The sequence below is a fragment of the Dromiciops gliroides genome, chromosome 3, assembly GCF_019393635.1.
Source record: "Dromiciops gliroides isolate mDroGli1 chromosome 3, mDroGli1.pri, whole genome shotgun sequence".
NCBI lineage: Eukaryota > Metazoa > Chordata > Mammalia > Microbiotheria > Microbiotheriidae > Dromiciops > Dromiciops gliroides.
In genome coordinates this window covers 657,980,487-658,000,961 of record NC_057863.1, presented here as the reverse complement: position 1 = coordinate 658,000,961, position 20,475 = coordinate 657,980,487, and the positions used below count along the sequence as shown (strand labels likewise).

Genomic DNA, 20,475 nt, shown 5'->3' with positions numbered 1-20,475 from the left:
TGTATCTATGTGTTTTTTTCATACATCTTGCTTGTATGGTGTCTCCCCCATTAGACAGTAACTTCCTTGTGGGCTTAGCGCAGGGCCTGACACAGAGTAGTGCTCAATAAACACTTGTTGGCTGCTTGATTTGGGGGAATCAGAGGGTCTTAGGACATGGAAGGTGCTTTGACCTTCTGTCCATTGTACAGAAAGAGAAATGAAGACCCAGAGAAGGGCAAGGACTGGGACAAACCTCACCCTGGGCTCTCCAGCCTCCCCTGCCAAGAAACCCAACCCAATCCCAAGGATGAAGTGCAAACCACAAAGAGGAAGGAGTTTCCCCCTCTCCCCAGCAGGGGCAGGGGATTGGGTAACAGGGAGCAGGACCAGCTCTGACCACCCACCATCATCTTGTCTCACTTCTCTTTACAATGTAAACAGAATCTAAACTAGGTGAACTCTAGCCCTAAAGCATGAAGCTTAAATCCTCATAAACCCCCATTGGAGGTTAGGGCAGCCCAGCTCATGGAGGAGAAAACCAACCAGGGTGGTCTGAGTCCAAATGGATTCCTTTGTGCAGATTGCTGAAGGCTGCTGAGTCTCATGATCAAGCCACCTTCTCAGCAGGAGGAGTTGAGGGCTTTCAGCCCACCTCCTCATTTCAAAGTCCATGCCCTCATTAAATGTCCAGCAATAGAGGGAGATTTTCACCTATCAGGGGCACCCCCTTTTCCAAGGGTATTTAAGGCATTTGGTGTCTCATTGTTTTTGTCTTTTGTTGCCAAGAGAGAACAATGACAATCAATGAATTGATTATTAGTTATCCTAATTAATAAATTGATTGGTAATTACCCAGAAACTCTGTCTCTTGGGCTTTTCATTTATTTCATTTATTTCCCAGGACTCCAGAAGGGCCTGGATGAAGCCTATGACCACCTGCTGGTGGAGAAGTGGTGAACACTGGGTACAGAAAAAGACATACATTTGGGGAACATGGTCACTTTGTGGGTTGGTTTGGCTTGACTTGACTTACTTGCTAAAAAGTTGCTGTTTTTTCTTTCTCTAGATTTTCAATTTTGGAATGGAGTTTGGGAAGACAGAGGGAGATTTAGGGTGAAGGGCATATCATTACCACAATAGTGATGTTAAAAAAGCAGCCCCTTGTTTAAAGTGTACAGGAAAGAAGAGAAAGGAGATCAGAAGGAAGTGTAGGCAAGCAGGTCAGTTTTGAAAAGAAATATGTTGAATTTATCGCATACTTTTTTAAAAAGCAAACAGTGGAATAGAGATTCAGTTTCAAAGAGAAGCCTCTTTTTTAGTTCTGCTATGAGTATACAAATACTATATTTTGGTATTTAAATTTAAAATTTATTTAATAAAATAAAATTAATTAATTAATAAAATTAATTAATTAGTTAATTTAATTAGAACCTTGTTAATGGCCCTGGATTTAGGAGGACCTGAGTTTAAATCCAGCCTCAGACACTTGACACCAGCTGTGTGACCCTGGGCAAGTCACTTAGCCCCGATTGCTCTGCAAAACAAAAGAAAACAAAAAAAAACCAAAAAACCCATACCTTTGTTAATTGGGATTTATCTGTGAGTATAACAAAGTTGTGATGAAACCAAACTTTTACATTAAATAAGTCTATATCTGTATCTCTAGGATTATTCTCACATCTGCCCCTCTGGTGTAATGGATGAGCATAGTTATCCCTCCACCACTGAAACTTAAGGGACCCCACCATTGTGCTCGCCCTTCATAATCAGACAAGAGAATTCTCTAGCTTTTTAGGAGAGGCATTTACTCCAAGGCAGAACACGACCAGTCTTTATGGAGCATTTCTCAAAAACACTTGGGGGGGGGGGGCAGCTAGGTGGCACAGTGGATAAAGCACCAGCCCTGGATTCAGGAGTTCCTGAGTTCAAATCCGACCTCAGACACTTGACACTTACTAGCTGTGTGACCCTGGGCAAGTCACAACCCCCATTGCCCCGCAAAAATTAAAAAAAAAAACACTCTGGGGCTTACTTTCCCACAAATACACACAGATTCCATGAGGTGGGAGCAAAGGAGTGGAAGACTAGGAGTAAACTTAAGACACAATGGTAGAGGGCCAAGGCAACTCACATCTCTGGAACAGCCAATACACAAATTCTATATTGTGCAGGAAGTTTCATATATTGAAGAGGCAGCAGAAAAATCTCATGGAAAAATATATAGATATCAAGCTTAAGATGCTTTTTATCCTAACTCTGCTAAATCTTTCATCTAAGCAGAATATAAAAATAATTCAAGACAGTCAGTAGAGCTGCACCCTCTTTCCTATTCCCTTCTTTTGATGAGACCCTGGGTTTGCTTTATCTCTACAAGTTGCAAATGATCTTAAACAGATAGCAGTGGCACATCTGTGCCAGCCAGGAGGTGAAGGCTTTAGAAAACTGGGTCGAGAGTCAGGAAGCCTTGAGTTCAAATTCAGCTTCAGATGCTTATTAGCTCACTGATCCTGGGCAAGTCATTTCATCTAGGGCTGTCTTCATCACCTCAATGGAAGATTGGGGATAAAGTATTACATTAGCCTACTTGTGGGTCTTTCCGACAGGTTTCTGCCCCTTCTAGTCCATCTTCCATTCAACCACCAAAAGGATTTTCTAGAAACAATGTTCTGATCATATCACCTCCCTCTCCCCTCTCCCCACCCCAATCATCTTCAGTGGCTCCCTGTTGTCTCCAGGATCAAATACTAAATCCTCTGTTTGGAATTCAAAGTCCAGGCTTTCCTCCCCTTCCAGTTTTTTGGGAGGTTTTTTGTTTAGTTTTTGTGGGGCAATGAGGGTTAAGTGACTTGCCTAGAGTCACACAGCTAGTAAGTATCAAGTGTCTGAATCTGGATTTGATGGCAGGTCCTCCTGGATCCAGAGCCGGTGCTTTATCCACTGTGCCACCTAGCTGCCCCTCCAGTTTTCTTATACCCTATTCCCCACCCACATGTTTTTCCATCCAGAGCCATTTACCTCCTGGCTATCCCAACAAGGCTCCTCATCTCTGATTTTCCCTGGCTGTCCTGCTATGCATGGAATCTTCTCCTTCCTCATCCCTACCTACTGTTCCCTGGCTTACTTTCAGTCCCAACTAAAATCCCATCTTCTACAGGAAGGCTTTTCCATTCCCTCTTAATTCTAGTGCCTCCCCTGTTTTGATTATTTCCTATTTATCCTGTTTGTGGTAGTGTTTATATAATTTTGTTTCCATGATGCTTTCCCCATTAGCTTACAAGCTCTGTAAGGGCAAGGATTGGCTTTTCTCTCTTCTTTTATCCCCATTCTTTAGCATAGTGTATGGCACATAGTAGGTGCTTAATAAAAGTTGATTTATGGATAATAACTCCCTGGTTTATTTTGAGGATCAAATGAGACAGTATTTGTAAAAATCCCTTGAAACAGTACCTGGAACATAGTAGGCACTAGAGAAGTACTGATTCTCCCTCCCTCTCTATCTGTGTAGTTATATAGATGGATAGATAAATATACATATACAAACATACACACACACACACACAAATGTATGTGTATGACACTTATTCATTGAGGGTAAAGAAGTCTACTTTGAATTTATTTTTTTTAATTTAATTTAATTTAATTTTAATTTAATATTTCATTTTTCCTTGATTACATGTAAAAACAATGTTTAACTTTCATTTTTTAAAACATTTGTGTTGTAAATTCTCCCCTTCCTTCTTGTTTAGAAAGCAAGCAATTTAATGTGAATTCATGCAAAACACATTTCCATGTTAGTCATGTTGTTAAAGAAAACAGATAAAGAAGAAAAGAAAAGAAAAGAAAAGAAAAGAAAAGAAAAGAAAAGAAAAGAAAAGAAAAGAAAAGAAAAGAAAAGAGAAAAGAAAAGAAAGTATGCTTTGATCTGCATTCAGACTCCATGACTTCCTTCTCTGGAGTTGGACAGCATTTTTCACCATAAATCTTAGATCTTTGTATTGCTGAGAAGGGCTTAGTCATTCACAGTTGATTATCATACATTACTGTTCCTACTATAGTGTTCTGCTGGCTCTGCCCATTTCACTTTGCATCAGTTCATGTAAGTCTTTCTAAGTTTTTGTGAGAGCATCCTGCTCATCATTCCTTACAGCACAATAGTATCCCAGCACAATCACACACAACCACTTGTTCAACCATTCCACAATTCATGGACATTCCTTCAATTTCCAATTCTTTGCCACCATTAAAGGAGCTGCTGAAAATATCTTTGTACAAATAAGTCCTTTATTCCTTTTCTGAAATCTCTTTGGGACACAGATCTAGCACTACTTAGTCAAAGAGCATAAATGGTCTTACATCCTTCATGGCACAGTTCCAAAGTGCTCTACAGCTGAGTTAAACTTTTTCCACTCATGAACCCTTTTCACTCAACAAATTTATAAGTGACCCTGGGTATATAAGCATAAAAAATAGGTATACAAATCAAACACTTACTGCCAAATGTTATGGGAGGATTATGGGCCCCAGTTACCCCAAAAGTTGTCTGGGAAGGTCAAGGAACTTTTTCCTTGAAACCTCAGGAGTTTTCCCTTGAAATCAAGTAGGCCTCTCCTTGAGCTCAATCAAGGACAGACACACCCAAAAGAGATAAGTGGCACCAGATCAAACTGAGCATGCTCCAGGACCACTCTGCAGTCCAGCTCCCTGACCACCTGGATGAGGTAATCCTGTCGGGAGTGACTACACCAGGTGAAGACCACCTGGAACCACCCACCAGCAGACTGCTCAGACCCATCAGGACAGAGTTAATGCCCATCACCAGATTGCTCATGACAGATCTCTCCTACCCCAGCCCAACTCCAGGGGACCCCCATCCCCTCAGGCAATAAGGGACATTCTTACCTATGCCATCTGAACCCTATAAAAGGGCACCCCCATGCTAGTCGAAGAAGAAAGCATTTTGTTTCTCCAAAACCTTCCTCCCAGCCAGTTTCTCTTGTACCCCAATAAACCTGTTCTTTTATTCCTAATTAGGACTTGCGGGAGAGTGTAATTCTTTACAGAGGAATTCTAAGGACTCACATGCTTTCTCCCCATATCACAAATTTTTCATGACCTCCACAGTTAAGTTTAAGATTTGTTCTACAGAATGTTGAATCAGAATAACTTCAACAGGTAATAATGTCTCACATTTCGCACATCTCTTCCAACATTTCTCATTTCCCTTTTCTGTCATATTAGCTAATCTAATGGATGTGCTGTGGGACCTCAGATTGTTTTTATTTGCTTTTCTCAAATCAACAATGATTTAGAGCATTTTTATATGACTATGGATAGCCCTAATTACTTTGTCTGCAAACAGCCTGTTCATATGCTTTCATGAGTTACCAACTGAGGAAGAATCTTATTTCTACAAATTTGATTCCATTCTCTGTATATTTGAAGAGTGAGGTCTTTATCAGAGAAACTTGCTGTAAGAAATTTTCTCAGTTGTCATTACTGTCTATTTCCTTCCATCCTTTTTTCACCTGTTTATTCTACTCCTCTCCTTTCAACCTGTTCGTTCTTAAAAGTATTTTGCTTCTGACTCTTACCTCTCCCAATCCTCCCTCTCTTATATTAGTCCCTCCTTCTTTTATCACCTTCCCCATCTACTTTCCTGTACAGTAATAGATTTCTCCACCCAACCAGTGTAGATGTTATTCCCTCTTTGAGCTAATTACACTGAGAGTGAGGTTCCCATGCTCCTTCCTTTACTTCCCCCTCTTCCCCTCTGCTGTAAAAGTTCTTTCCTGCCTCTTTTATTGGAGATGGGTGATGTCTTTAGGTTTAAAAAAAAATCTCTTCAAAAGGCTACAAGCCAAGACTGAAGTGGGGTAGAGGCGATGCATGGTTTGGTTTTTTTTTTTTAGAAGACGGTGCACTCAATGCAGCCTCTGAGGCTCAGATCCAACAAAGAATGGATCGATACTCTGATGCTTGTGCTGATTTTGGCCTAACAATTACCACCAAGGAAACACAGGTGCTGCACCAGCTGTATGTGGAAGCCCTGGTTAGAGCAAATGGAGCAGTTTTGCATGCTTTGGATAAGGTCCCTTACCTTGGCAGTATACAAGTTTGTACATATTGAAAACAAGGCTGATGCACACATTGCAGAGCTGGGTCAGGTTGGGGGAGGCTCTGAAGGAAAGTGAGGGAGAAAAGAGTTATTAGACTGAGTAGCAAACAGAAAGTCCACAGAGCCATTGTGCTGACCTCATTGTTGTATGTCTCTGAAGCCTGGATTGTCTACCAGCCAGGCCAGGAAACAATCGCTTCCATGTGAATTGTCTTAGGAAGATTCTGAAGATCACCTGGCAGCATGAGTCACCAGAACCTGAGGTCCTCCCTTGAACTAAACTACCAAACATTCAAACTCTACTGCAGAGAGTCCAACTCCAATGAGCTGGCCACACTGTTTGAATGCCAAACTTGCCTAAAAAGCTATTTTATGGAGACCTCACCCAGAACAAGCAATCACATATGGTCAGAAAAAGCAATCCAAGGACACTCTCAAGGTGTCTCTGAAGGACTTTGGAAGAAATTACCAATGGCGTGAGGGGAGGTGGACACTGGAAGAGGCTTCATGAAGCATCTTCATTACTCTCTTATTTGAGCCTCACAACAACCCTGGATGGTACCAGCTATTGTGATGCTCATTTTACACCAGAGAAAACTGAGGCACACAGAGGTGAAGGGACTTATGCAGGGGCACACAGCCAGGTCTTTCCACTTCACCCCCAGCTGCTTATGAGAGTCTTCCATAGAAAGGTAGTGATTGAGCTGAGGATACTAGGGAAGTGAGGAGAGAGAGCATTCCAGGGGTCACCTGGAATGGGGGAAGATGTGAGGGGAGATGTTGAAGGAGGGAAGGGAGGGTCCAACCTTCCCTCCCCACATCACTCTGTGCACTTCTTTTAAATGGACTTCATGGGGAGGAGGAGGCAGAGCCAAGGCCAGAAGCTCCCAGGCTCCATCAGGAGACTGGACAGCGCCTATAGACAGGCCAGTCGGAGGTGACCACCCAAGCAAGAACGTGTACCAGAGGGCACATCCTGTGGCTTCCTAAAACCCTCTGGCCTGCAGAGAGGCTAGGCCCAGCAGGCAAGGGGGAGGGAATGGAGAGAGAGCACACCTAGTCATGGGAGGGAGCATGAGAGGGGGCACTGCACTGGACCAGCCTGACACAGGAAGCTGGAATTCAGACATGCCTAGAAATGACCCCAGGCTGGTGACAAGGGCGGGCTGCGAGGGAGCAGAGCCTGGACAAGCTGGCTCTCCCCTACTCCACACCAGCCTCTCTTGGTGGGCTGGGAGGAAAGCCAGGCTGGAGGGAGCTGGGGAAGGCCAGCACCCTCACCTGGCACTGATGCCTCAGCGCCCCCTCAGCCCTGCAGCTCCCTGCTGCCCACAGTGGCACCAGTTGGGGGCTGTGCAGAGGCCTGTGGAGGCTGGAATGGAGAGGTGTGTGTGGGAGAAACGTCCTGGAATCCTAGACGAGGGAAGGAACTAGAGACCACACATGCCCACTCCCGCTGCTTTGACTGGGGGTTGGGGGAAAGGGCCAGGTCAGGGACCTACAGTGACTGGGGCAGACCCTCCTCTCCATTGGGGCTTCCTGATGCCCCAATGCCAGGGGGACCAGCAGAGTCCCTTAGGAACAGTCAGTCCCCAGGCCCCTCCCTTGTCTGACTGGTAAATTGTAAAGAGGAAGGAGCTACTCAGCTCAGGGCTGAGGTGGGGTGTTATGGGACTCAGGGCTGGGTTTCTTTCATTCCCCAGGCTGGGCCACCAGCTTCCAGTCCAGCCCTGGCGGCCACCCTGTCTTCCTGGCTCCCTGCCCTGCTGTGCCTTGGTAAGTCCTGGGGAGGGAGGACTCCATGTTCCTGGTGTGGGGCTGTCGGGGGGGGGGAGCAGCCTTGGAGAGCCTCCCCTACTCCCCCTCCCCCATTTTACACTGAAGGAAATGAGCCCAGAGGGAGGAAGTGACTCCCCTGAGGTCTGTCAGAGCTAGAACCCCAAACCAGGAGGTCCAGCAACCCCTTCTAGATCCAGGCCCCTCCCCCAGGTCCTGTTATCTCAGGCTGCACCCTGCTCCTCCCCCACCTCCCATCCCCCACCCAGAGCTTTGGGGGGGAGGCTGAGGATTGTGGGCAGGGCTGATGGGGGCCTCTCTGACAGGACTGTGTCTGAGTGAGAGGCTGGAGGCACAGGACTGTGAGTTCTCCCCTCCCCCAACCAGACCACTACCCATCCTCTCTCTCCCTCTGCCCCCCTCTATCCCTCTCCCTCTCCCTGTCCATCCTCACCTGTCCCCTGTCTCAGTACTGACAGCACCCCCTGGGACACTCCCAGACTGGAGGGTCTGGGCTAACCTCCTGGGGTGACTCTGGGAGGGGGCTGGGGTGAGAGGCAAGAACAACCCCAGGAAAGGGGGCCCTCTAGGACCCCGGGATCTGCTTCCTTCCAGATTCACTCCCCAAACCCTCCCTGTGGGCAAAGCCGGGCCAGGTGATACCTGTAGGGACACGTGTGACCATCTGGTGTCAGGGCCTGCCCTGGGCTAGAGGTTACAGGCTGGAGAAGCAGGGAAATTACTGGAATGCAGTGCCCTTCCCTCAGGGGAATAAGGCTTCTTTCCCTCTGGGGGAAATAGTACTAGCACATGCTGGTCTTTTTTTTTTTTTTTAATGTATGAGGTATTTTATTTTTTCCGTTACATGTAAAGATAGTTCTCAACTTTTGTTTATACAAGCTTTACAATTTCAGATTTTTCTCCCTCCCTCCCCTCCCTCCCCCCCTCCCCTAGACAGCAGGTAATCTGATATAGGTTATATCTATATATCTCTATACATATACATATAGATATATATACACACACACACACACATATATATATACACATAATAACATTAATCCTATTTCTGCATTAATCCTGTTACAAGAGAAAGAATCAGAGCAGTGATGCAAAACCTCAAAATAGAAAAAAAAAAAAACAATAGCACCCAAAACAAAAGAAATAATATGGTTCAATCAGCATCTATACTCCACAGTTCTTTCTTTCTTTTTTTTTCTTGTTGTTGGAGATCCTCTTCTATCATGAGTTCCCTGGAACTCTTCTGTACCATTGCATTGGTGAGAAGAATATAGTCCATCACAGTAGGTCAACACTCAATGTTGATGATACTGTGTACAATGTTCTTCTGGTTCTGCTCATCTCACTCATCATCAGCTCACGTAAGACCCTCCAGGTTTCTCTGAACTCTTCCTGCTCATCATTTCTTACAGCACAATAGTATTCCATTGTATTCATATACCACAACTTGTCCAGCCATTCCCCAATTGATAGGCACCCTCTCAACTTCCAATTCCTTGCTACCACGTAAAGAGCAGCTATAAATATTTTTGTACATGTGGGTCCCCTTCCCCCTTCCATGATTTCTTTGGGCAAAAGACCTAAAAGTGGGATTGCTGGGTCAAAGGGTATGCACAGCTTTATCGCCCTTTGGGCATAATTCCAAATTGCTCTCCAGAATGGTTGGATCAGCTCACAGCTCCACCAACAATGCATTAGTGTTCCAATTTTCCCACAGCCTCTCCAACATTTATTATCTTCCTTTTTTGTCATTTTAGCCAATCTGATAGGTGTCAGGTGGTACCTCAGAGTTGTTTTAATTTGCATCTCTCTAATCATTAGAGATTTAGAGCATTTTTTCATATGGGAATAGATAGCTTTGGTTTCTTCATCAGAAAACTGCCTGTTCATATCCTTTGACCATTTCTCAATTGGAGAATGACTTGGATTCTTATAAATTTGATTTAATTCCCTATATATTTTAGAGATGAGGCCTTTATCAGAAGCACTGGCCTCAAAAATTGTTTCCCAGCTTTCTGCCTCCCTTCCAATTTTGGATGCATTGCTTCTGTTTGTACAAAAATTTTTTAATTTAATATAATCAAAATCATCCATTTTGCATTTTATAATATACTCTATCTCTTGTTTGGTCAAAAACTGTTTTCCTTGCCAAAGATCTGATAGGTACACTATTCCTTTCTCTCCTAATTTACCTATGGTATCACCTCTTATGTCTAAATCGTGTATCCATTTTGACCTTATTTTAGTATAAGGTGTAAGATGTTGGTCTATGCCTAATTTCTGCCATACTATCTTCCAGTTTTCCCAGCAGTTTTTGTCAAATACTGAGTTCCTATCCCAGAAGCTGGAGTCTTTGGGTTTATCAAACACTACATTACTAGTGTCATTTACTACTGCATTTCCTGAGCCTAGCCTATTCCATTGATCTACCACTCTATTTTTTAGCCAGTACCAGATAGTTTTGATGACTGCCGCTTTATAGTAAAGCTCCAGGTTTGGTACCGCTAACCCACCTTCCTGTGAATTTTTTTTCATTATTTCCCTGGATAGTCTTGATTTTTTGTTTTTCCAGATGAATTTTGTTATTATTTTTTCTATCTGTATAAAATAATTTTTAGGTAGTCTGATTGGTATGGCACTGAATAAGTAAATTAATTTAGGTAGAATTGTCATTTTTACTATATTAGCTCTGCCTATCCATGAGCAATTGATATCTTTCCAATTATTTAGATCTGATTTGATTTGTGTGAAGAGTGTTTGGTAGTTGTGTTCATAGAGTTCCTGGGTTTGTCTTGGCAAGTAGACTCCCAAGTATTTTATATTATCTACCGTTACTTTAAATGGAATTTCTCTTTCTATCTCTTGCTGCTGGACTTTGTTGGTCATGTATAGAAATGCTGATGATTTATGTGGATTTATTTTATATCCTGCTACTTTGCTAAAGTTGTTAATTGTTTCAAGTAATTTTTGACTTGATTCTCGAGGATTCCTTAAGTATACCATCATATCATCTGCAAAGAGTGATAGTTTTGTTTCCTCCTTGCCTATTCTAATTCCTTTAATTCCTTTCTCTTCTCTGATTGCTAAAGCTAACATTTCTAGAACAATATTAAATAATAGGGGTGATAATGGACATCCCTGTTTCACCCCTGATCTTATTGGGAAGGCCTCTAATTTATCTCCATTGCATATAATACTTGCTGATGGCTTTAGGTAGATACTGTTTATTATTCTAAGGAAAGCTCCTCCTATTCCTAAACTCTCTAGTGTTTTTATTAGGAATGGGTGCTGTACTTTGTCAAAAGCTTTCTCTGCATCTATTGAGATAATCATATGATTTTGGTTGGTTTTCTTATTAATGTGGTTGATTATGTTAATAGTTTTCCTAATGTTGAACCAGCCCTGCATTCCTGGTATAAATCCCACCTGGTCATAGTGTATTATCCTGGTGATCACTTGCTGTAATCTCCTTGCTAATATCTTATTTAAGATTTTAGCATCAATATTCATTAGGGAAATTGGTCTATAATTTTCTTTCTCTGTTTTTGCTTTGCCTGGTTTTGGTATCACCACCATATTTGTGTCATAAAACGAATTTGGTAGAACTCCTTCTTCACCTATTTTTCCAAATAATTTGTATAATATTGGAATTAATTGTTCTTTAAATGTTTGGTAAAATTCACCCGTAAACCCATCTGGCCCTGGGGATTTTTTCTTAGGGAGTTCATTAGCACATGCTGGTCTTTACCGCTGTCGATACTGGGCCTCATCTGGCTGGTCAGAGCCCAGTGACCCCCTGATGCTGATTGTGACAGGTGAGCCAGGGACCCCCCAGTCCCAGGGCTACAGACACAAACCCTCTCATCTGGGCCACAGGAGAGATGGGATTCTCACCTCAGAACCTCCCATAGGCAGCCATGAGGGGTCTCAGCCTTGGGGGGAGGGACCCTTCCAAGGCTCATGGCCATCATTCCAAGGTGGGGGTCGGGGGTGGACCCTCCCATGGCACAGCTCTCCCTTTGAGCTCTGACCTAGGCACAGAGCAGGGGTGCTCCCAGTCACACCAGGGTCTCTGTGTCCCCCAGGCCGGTATGCCAAGCCCATCCTCTCAGCCATGCCCAGCTCTGTGGTGGCCCCAGGGGAGACTGTGACCCTCCACTGTCAATCTTCACATGGCCTGAATGGTTTCATGATGTCTAAGGACCAAGTAGACAAGGCGACCACTCTTTATGAAAGGACTCTGGCCAACTTCTCCATTGTAACGATTGGAATGATGCCACCTGCTGGAGACTTACTGTAGAAGAGTTCCGCCCATGAAGCGAAGGTCTTTGAGGGCAAGACCAGGAGTCTTTTCTTTGGTGTGAGGAAGTGACGTGGGCTAGTGGGAGGAGGAAGGAAGAGACTGGCGCTCGGTCTCGCTCTCTTTCCTCTGGACTCTGGCAGAGAAGGGAGCTAGAAATGTGCTCTCCCTTTAATAGATAGGAATCTAGGCCTTTCTCTCTCTCTTTACCAAATTCTTATTCTCCTTAATAAATGCTTAAAAGTCTAACTCTTGCTAAAGCTTATAATTTATTGGCGACCACTCATTAGATATTTTAGACAGACTAGCTAGAATTTTAGCCCTTAACACCATCCGGGATGTGACAGCTGCCCATGGGGGAACTTACCGATGTTACACTTTTGATAGTAGCTTCCCCTATGTGTGGTCAGCCCCCAGTGAGCCCCTGGTCCTCAGGGTCACAGGTGAGGCATCCCCAGCCTGGCCCCTTTCCCCATCCTCTTCCAAGGCCCCCTAGATGGCCTTGGCCCCAGACTGGCAGCTCTGTGCCCAGCCCTGGGGAGCTGGGGATTGTGCCCCAAGACTCCTGGGGGGTCCTGGGCAGGAGACAGGGGAGAGGGTAGGATGTGTCCCTGACCTGCTCTTACTCTTGCTCCCCCAGGAGAAGATGGGGTGTCTGGTGGGACCAGGAAAGGGGGAGGTCACAGGGAGCCTCAGGAGGTACAAGCTGGACTGTGGGGGGAGGACATGACAAATTAAGCTGTCTATCCTTTCCCCACATTTGTTCCTTAGGGTGTCTGAGGTGACCACAGTCAGCCTTCCTTTGGGAATGTAAATGAATTGACATTGTTTCCTAGATCAAAACTCCTTAAACTGAGGTCATGTAACTGAATGTGGGGGCTGCACAATATTTGTCAATACTACAAGGTTATGTATACCTATTTTACATACATACACACCGGGGATTATGTAGAATTTTCTCTGGCTAAAAAGGGGTCACTAGTGGGAAAAGTTTAAGAAGCCCTGTGTTAGAGAACACATACCTGTATAGACACCTACACCTCGACGCTCTTTCTCCCAGGTAACAAGGCCCCCCGAACCAATCACCCCCCCCACCTCCCCCCTCCAGCTGTAACCTTCACTAAAAGTGTCCATAGTAAAGAGTCACTCCTTGGGGGAGGAGGGGGATTTTGCTGCATGTCTCTTACCTCTGTGAGGGGTGGGGGGAGTGAGTGAGAGGGGAGAAGAGAGACATCTCCTCTTCAGGGATCCACCTTCTGGAGAAAACCTGCACCTTTACAACCTCTGTTCAGGTCCCTGAAAGAAGACAAAGACTCAGAGAAGAAGCAGACAGGGGAGGACCTAGCAGACTCCATAGGGTCCCCATCCCTAGCTTGTCACCCTGGGGACTTTGGGGAATTTCTCTTTGGGAGAGACCTGGGACTCTTTCCTCTGATAGAGCTGAGCTCCCTCAGTCTCAGAAGGAGAAGGAACTCCTTCCCCCTGTTGTCTGCCATATATTCCTCTGTAGATGCCTTCTCTGAGCTCTGTTTTGCTATAAACTTGGATAAATAGGTTTCTTTGCTATTGACTGTGCCTGTTCATTGTGTAACTAGCATCTGGTGGGAAGGGAATCAAGACTCAGGAAGAGAGCTTGGGGCATTTCTTCCTCATTGAGGAATGGAGATCAGGAGTGCTGGAATCTGGAAGTCATTTCCTCTAGACTAATAATGTTTAATGGATCACATAGATATGGCTCTAGCCCAAGTCCCCATCTCCCTGAGGAGATCAGAGCAGCCTCTGGCCCCAACCTCCTTCTTCCCCTCCTGGCAAGAATCATAATCTCCCTTGGAAAAGGCAAATGGAAGGGAGGAGATGCTGAAGGTGCCTGTTTTGGCTCCCTTTGAGCCACATCTAGGCAGGTCCTTGTGGACATCTAGAATCTTTGGGGGCAAAACCCACACAGCCCACCCCCAATGACTGCAATGGTCAATGTCCAGATGAAGCATCCCCCAGGGCTCTTTTCTCACCTGCCATCATGGCCCTAGCACTTGCTTCCCCTCCATTATCTACATGTGCTTTGATCCCATCAGTCCTTCACTCTGCTAGACAAAAGAGTCTATGTCAATTTCCTTTCTTCCCTTGGGTCTGTCCCAGAAAAGATTTCTTGAAGTTTCTGGACTTTTTGGAATGCAAGGAAAAAGCACTGAGAAACTGATCTCTGCCCCCCCCCAAGAAAGCCATTGTTAATAGTTATTGTCTCACAATAGTAAATAACTATAGTAATCTGGCATATGATAAACCCAAAGATCCAAGTTTGTGGAACAAAAATTCATTTTTTGACAAAAACTGCTGGGAAAACCAGAAAACAGTATGGCAGAAACTAGGTATAGACTAACATTTCATACCACATAATAAAATGAGGTCAAAATGGGTACAGGATTTACACAGAAAGGGTGATACTACAAGGAAATTAAGAGAGTATGGAATAGTCTATCTGTCAGATTTAAGGACAGGGGAAGAATTTAGGACCAAAGAAGATATAAGGAGCATTACAAAATACAAAACAGATAATTTTGATAATATAAAATTAAAAAGTTTTTCCACAAAGAAAAATAATGTAACCAAAAATATAAGGAAAGCAGAAAACTGGAAACAGTCAATTATATAGAGAGTGGGGTCAAATTTATAAAAATGCAAGTAACTTCTCAATTGATAAATGGTCAAAGGATATGAATGGGCAGTTTTCAGACAAAAAAATTTTAAATATCTGTCGTCAAATGAAAAAATACTCTAAATCACTATTGATCAGAATAATGCAAATTAAAACAACTCTGAGGTACAACCTCACACCTATCAAAGTGGCAAATATAACAAAAAATAAAAATATAGCCCCAAGTCCTCTCCCTTCTCTCCCTTCCTCAGGAGCCCCTGTCCCCTCCCACACCTCTGCCCCACACTGTCTCCCACTGATGCAGCAGATCCTCAGGACTCTGGCCCCAAGGTAGAGAGGGAAGGTCAGGCTCCAGGGACATCCAGGACAAGGAGCCTGAGGATTCAAAGGACCCCTCCCTCCCACCCCACATCCTCCCTTCTCCCTGTGTTTTTTCCCCTCACCCAATGAGCTCTCTCAGGACAGGGCTGTGCTCCTCCCCTCACTCAGGGTATAGGAGCCCTGAGGAAGAGGACAGGAGAAAATAGTGTCCTGACCATACAGAGCAAAAGGAGACCCAAGAGGAGACTAGGATCCTCAGTGACAGGTGTGGGGGAAGGCATCACTGGTGACTTTAGAGGGGACAGTTTCTGTCTAGGGGTGAGGTCCAAGCCAGGCTGCAGAGAGAGCAGCAAGGAGCCAGGAGGGGAAGTGTAAGCATTAAGGTTGGGAAGGAGGGCACAGGCTGATGTTCTGTTTTGCTATAAACTTAGCATCTCTAGAGGAATATATGGCAGACAACAGGGGGAAGGAGTTCCTTCTCCTTCTGAGACTGAGGGAGCTCAGCTCTATCAGAGGAAAGAGTCCCAGGTCTCTCCCAAAGAGAAATTCCCCAAAGTCCCCAGGGTGACAAGCTAGGGATGGGGACCCTATGGAGTCTGCCAGGTCCTCCCCTGTCTGCTTCTTCTCTGAGTCTTTGTCTTCTTTCAGGGACCTGAACAGAGGTTGTAAAGGTGCAGGTTTTCTCCAGAAGGTGGATCCCTGAAGAGGAGATGTCTCTCTTCTCCCCTCTCACTCACTCCCCCCACCCCTCACAGAGGTAAGAGACATGCAGCAAAATCCCCCTCCTCCCCCAAGGAGTGACTCTTTACTATGGACACTTTTAGTGAAGGTTACAGCTGGAGGGGGGAGGTGGGGGGGGTGATTGGTTCGGGGGGCCTTGTTACCTGGGAGAAAGAGCGTCAAGGTGTAGGTGTCTATACAGGTATGTGTTCTCTAACACAGGGCTTCTTAAACTTTTCCCACTAGTGACCCCTTTTTAGCCAGAGAAAATTCTACATAATCCCCGGTGTGTATGTATGTAAAATAGGTATACATAACCTTGTAGTATTGACAAATATTGTGCAGCCCCCACATTCAGTTACATGACCTCAGTTTAAGGAGTTTTGTTCTAGGAAACAATGTCAATTCATTTACATTCCCAAAGGAAGGCTGACTGTGGTCACCTCAGACACCCTAAGGAACAAACCTGTCCTTGTGCCCATAAGGAAGCAGGGTCTACACCTTCAGGGAGGAGAGATGAGGAAAGCTTGACAGCACAAAGTGTGTGTGGACCCTGACCTCTCAGGGGAAGGTTATCCTGGGGTGTGGGAGAGGATTTGGGGAGAAGAAAGCTGGGGGGGTCTGGGGAAGGTAAGGATGGGCTCACAGGGCCCAGAACTGTGATTGCCAAAGGCAGGTGGGGGGAGGCCCAGGTGGATGCTCCCCCATCTTTTCTAGTTACACCTACATGCACATGTGCACACATACAGAGATACATATACATGTACACAGACATTCACACACACACACACACACACACAGAGTAATGACCACTGACTTAGGAAATGACAAAGCCTTCAGGTATCTGTGACTCCTGAGATGCTTCAGTGTTCTGGGGGAATAGTTTTTCCTCTTTCATTACTGACAGATGATGTCAATGATCATCCCTGCTGGGAGTGTGGGAAGGGCCTGAGGTGGGGAGGGGAGTGTGAGCATAGGGGGTCACAGCAGTGTGGTGGTGAAGAGGGAGGGGGGCCGATGGAAGGGCTGGCCATTATCAGCTTGGGCCAGCAGAATGTCCCTGGGAAGGCAGGGGTCTCCCTCTGTCTGGAGCTGGGCAGAACCTGATGCCTCAATGAGTCTTTGGGATGCTGACAGTCAGTGAACCCCAGCTGTGTCTTCCCTCTGTCCTGCGATCCTGCATCTCTTCCTCACTGTCCCCTCTGGCTAAGCCAGGCTTCAGCCAGCAGGACCCCCAGGATGATGAGGACCAGCCCAGCCAGGCTGAGGCGAACCAGGTTGCCCACAGTGATATCCTGGGGAGCAGCATCTGGGAGGGGGAAAGACTGTCACAGGCAGAGGGACAAGACCTCCCTGCTCTCAGGCCCCCAACAGTGTAGGCTCAGATTCCTCTGCTCCCAGCTCCAGGCTTCTCAGACCCAGCCCAGCCTAGACCCTGGCCCTGGGCTGGGAGGATCTTGTCACTGCCTGGCCGGGAGCCTGGTTTGGGGGTGAGGGCTGGAGCCCAGGGAAAAAAGCCTGAGGGAGGGGCTGAGGCAGCCTCCCCCTCCCCCTCCCCCTCCCCATACCACTCCCTGTGCCCCTTCCCCTCCCCTTCAGTGCTTCCTCCCCAGGGCCCTGAGGCAGCCACAGGTCTCTTTCCTGGGACTTCACTTTGCCCTCCCTTCCTCCCCTCCCCCTTGTTCTTCATCTCCTGCAATGTTGGCAACAGCTTGGTGGAGTGAAGAGAGCATGGAGCCTGAGGTGAGGAAGACCCAGTTCAGATCCCCCTCAGACACTTCCTCTCTGTGAGACCTAAAACATGTTCCCTTCACTCTCTCAGGCTCAGTTTACTCCTCTGGAAAATGGGGCTAATGACAGCACCTGCCTCCCAGGGTGGTTGTGAGGATCCAAGGAGACTCTAATTGTAAAGCATTTAAAGGGCTTCCTCTATATGCTGCCTCCTATTAATATTGGCACCAACAAGTGTTTCCTGGTCACTGTTCATAAGGGTCCCTGCTCTCAGGGAGCTCCCAGTCTACTTGGGAGGGGACCTGAAAATGGGCAGGTATGTCCAAGGTCTGAGGTCAGGCCCTGGTAGGAGGGGGTGGAGGGCAGCAGGGGGAGGAAAATGTCCTCCCAGAAGGGGAGACTGAGAGAGTTTTTGAGGGAACCAAGAAATTCAGGGGTGAGGAACTGCAGGCGAGGGACAGAGCTGGTACAAAGGACTGGAGGTAGGAGATGGAGGTGGTGGGTGAGGAATTATTCCAGTGCAGCTAGAAGAAAAGGCTAAAGGGTCAGCAGGCTGCAAAGGGAGTGGAAGGAAGGGGCTGCTTGAGTTCATCCATCCTCCCCCCAAGGATAACGTCCCTCCTTAAGTCAGGTGACAACCCCTTCTGTTCCGTCACCCCATCAATGAGTCAGTCTAATCCATCCACCCAGGGCCTCAGAGACACAGAATGGGCTTAGCTGAAGTGCCGTGATGCTGCCCAAGAGGTGTGTTAGTGTGGGGGGAGGTGACCTGGCCATGTCCTGAGGGTCCTCTACAGAGGAGCAAGCCAGGCAGGAGCCCCCAGTGATGGGTTCTGGCAGCCTAGAGGAGAGAGTGGTCCAGGCCAGGCTCTGAGAGGAATCCCCTGGGGGGAGGTTGGGCAAAGCTTCTCCCCTTTACCCCCATTGGAGGAGAACCTTGGGCCCTGTGGGACATGGGAGGATCTGCACTCCCCATCCTATCCCAGCAGCCTCCTGGACCAGGAGAATCTGCACTGGGAGCTGATCGGGAAAGGGTGTGGGACTCCAAGAGGAGCCCAACAGACTCGGGAAACCCTCTCCCCACTGTGCCTAGGTCAGAGCTAGGGGAGCTACATTGTGCCACCTGATGCCCATCATGCCTCAGGACAACTTCATGAAGGTCTCATGCAAGGGAGAAAAGGGCTGTGTTTCCAGCAGGCCGTGTTGGTGAGGCTGGGGATGGAGGGAGGAAGACAAGGGCCTGAGGCTGCCCCTCTCATCAGCCCTGTTAGCTCTTCCTTTCCTTCCCCCTGGATCTCACCCAAACACCTCCTCCCTAATCCTTAGAGGCCAGGATCTCCCTTCTCCCTCCCCATGTCCCTTTCCTGGGGCCCTTCCTCCTGCCCCTTTGGGGTCCCCTCCCCACCCCAGAATCTCAGCTGTGGTTACTCACAACTTGGAGGCTCTGGTTCCCAGGTACCTGGGAGGCTGTGTTCTTCAGGAGGGTCTGAGAATGGGGAAAGGATAGACAGCTTAATTTGTCACATCCTCCCCCTTCAGTCCAGCTTGTCCCTCCTGAGGCTCCCTATGACCTCCCCCTTTCCTGGTCCCACCAGACACCCCATCATCTCCTGGGGGAGCAAGAGTGAGAACAGGGCAGGGACACATCCTACCCTCTCCCCTGTCTCCTGCCCAGGACCCCCCAGGAGTCTTGGGGCACAATCCCCAGCTCCCCAGGGCTGGGCACAGAGCTGCCAGTCTGGGGCCAAGGCCATATAGGGGGCCTTGGAAGAGGATGGGGAAAGGGGCCAGGCTGGGGATGCCTCACCTGTGACCCTGAGGACCAGGGGCTCACTGGGGGCTGACCACACATAGGGGAATGCTACTATCAAAAGTGTAACATCGGTAAGTTCCCCCATGGGCAGCTGTCACATCCCGGATGGAGAAGTTGGCCAGAGTCTTTGCATAAAGAGTGGTCGCCTTGTCTACTTGGTCCTTAGACATCATAAAGCCATCCAGGCCATGTGAAGACTGACAGTGGAGGGTCACAGTCTCCCCTGGGGCCACCACAGAGCTGGGCATGGCTGAGAGGATGGGCTTGGCATACTGGCCTGGGGGACACAGAGACCTTGGTATGACTGGGAGCACCCCTGGGAGCACCTGTGCCTAGGTCAGAGCTCAAAGGGAGAGCTGTGCCATGGGAGGGTCCACCCCCGACCCCCACCTTGGAATGATGGCCATTAACTTTGGAGGGCCCTCCCCCCAAGGCTAAGACCCCTCGTGGCTGCCCATGGGAGGTTCTGAGGTAAGAATCCCATCTCTCCTGTGGCCCAGATGAGAGGGTGTGTGTCTGGAGCCCTGGGGCTGGGGCTGGGGGGTCCCTGGCTCACCTGTCACAATCAGCACCAGGGGGTCACTGGGCTCTGACCAGCCAGATGAGGACCAGTATCGACATCCATAAAAACCAGCAGCTGCTGTTACCATTTCCCCCAGAGGGAAAGAAGCCTTATTCCTCTTAGGGAAGGACACTGCATTCCAGTCACTTCCCTGCTTCTCCAGCCTGTAAAGTCTAGCCCTGGGAGGGCCCTGACACCAGATGGTCACACGTGTCCCTACAGGTATCACCTGGCCCGGCTTTGCCCACAGGGAGGGTTTGGGGAGTGAATCTGGAAGGAAGCAGATCCCGGGGTCCTAGAGGGCCCCCTTTCCTGGGGTTGTCCTTGCCTCTCACCCCCAGCCCCCTCCCAGAGTCACCCCAGGAGGTTAGCCCAGACCCTCCAGTCTGGGAGTGTCCCAAGGGATGCAGTCAGTACTGAGACAGGGGATAGGTGAGGGGGGAGAGGGAGAGGGAGAGGGATAGAGTGGGGCAGAGGGAGA

The 20,475-nt window shown here is 47.3% G+C and overlaps 1 protein-coding gene and 1 pseudogene across 1 annotated transcript; one reads left to right on the top strand and one right to left on the bottom strand.

Annotated features, from left to right (window-relative positions):
* Positions 1–939, top strand: part of LOC122748360 — an 85,913-nt pseudogene extending 84,974 nt beyond the window's left edge.
* A 15,805-nt stretch (positions 940–16,744) lies between these two features.
* LOC122748359 (leukocyte immunoglobulin-like receptor subfamily A member 5) lies at positions 16,745–20,082 on the bottom strand. Its single transcript, XM_043994010.1, has 5 exons — positions 19,989–20,082; positions 19,648–19,709; positions 19,427–19,523; positions 19,052–19,105; positions 16,745–17,197 (listed from the first exon to the last, which is right to left on the bottom strand). Exons 1-5 carry the CDS (start codon positions 20,080–20,082, stop codon positions 17,079–17,081), a joined length of 426 nt encoding a protein of 141 aa, XP_043849945.1. The 3' UTR covers positions 16,745–17,078.
* Positions 20,083–20,475: the final 393 nt, after the last annotated feature.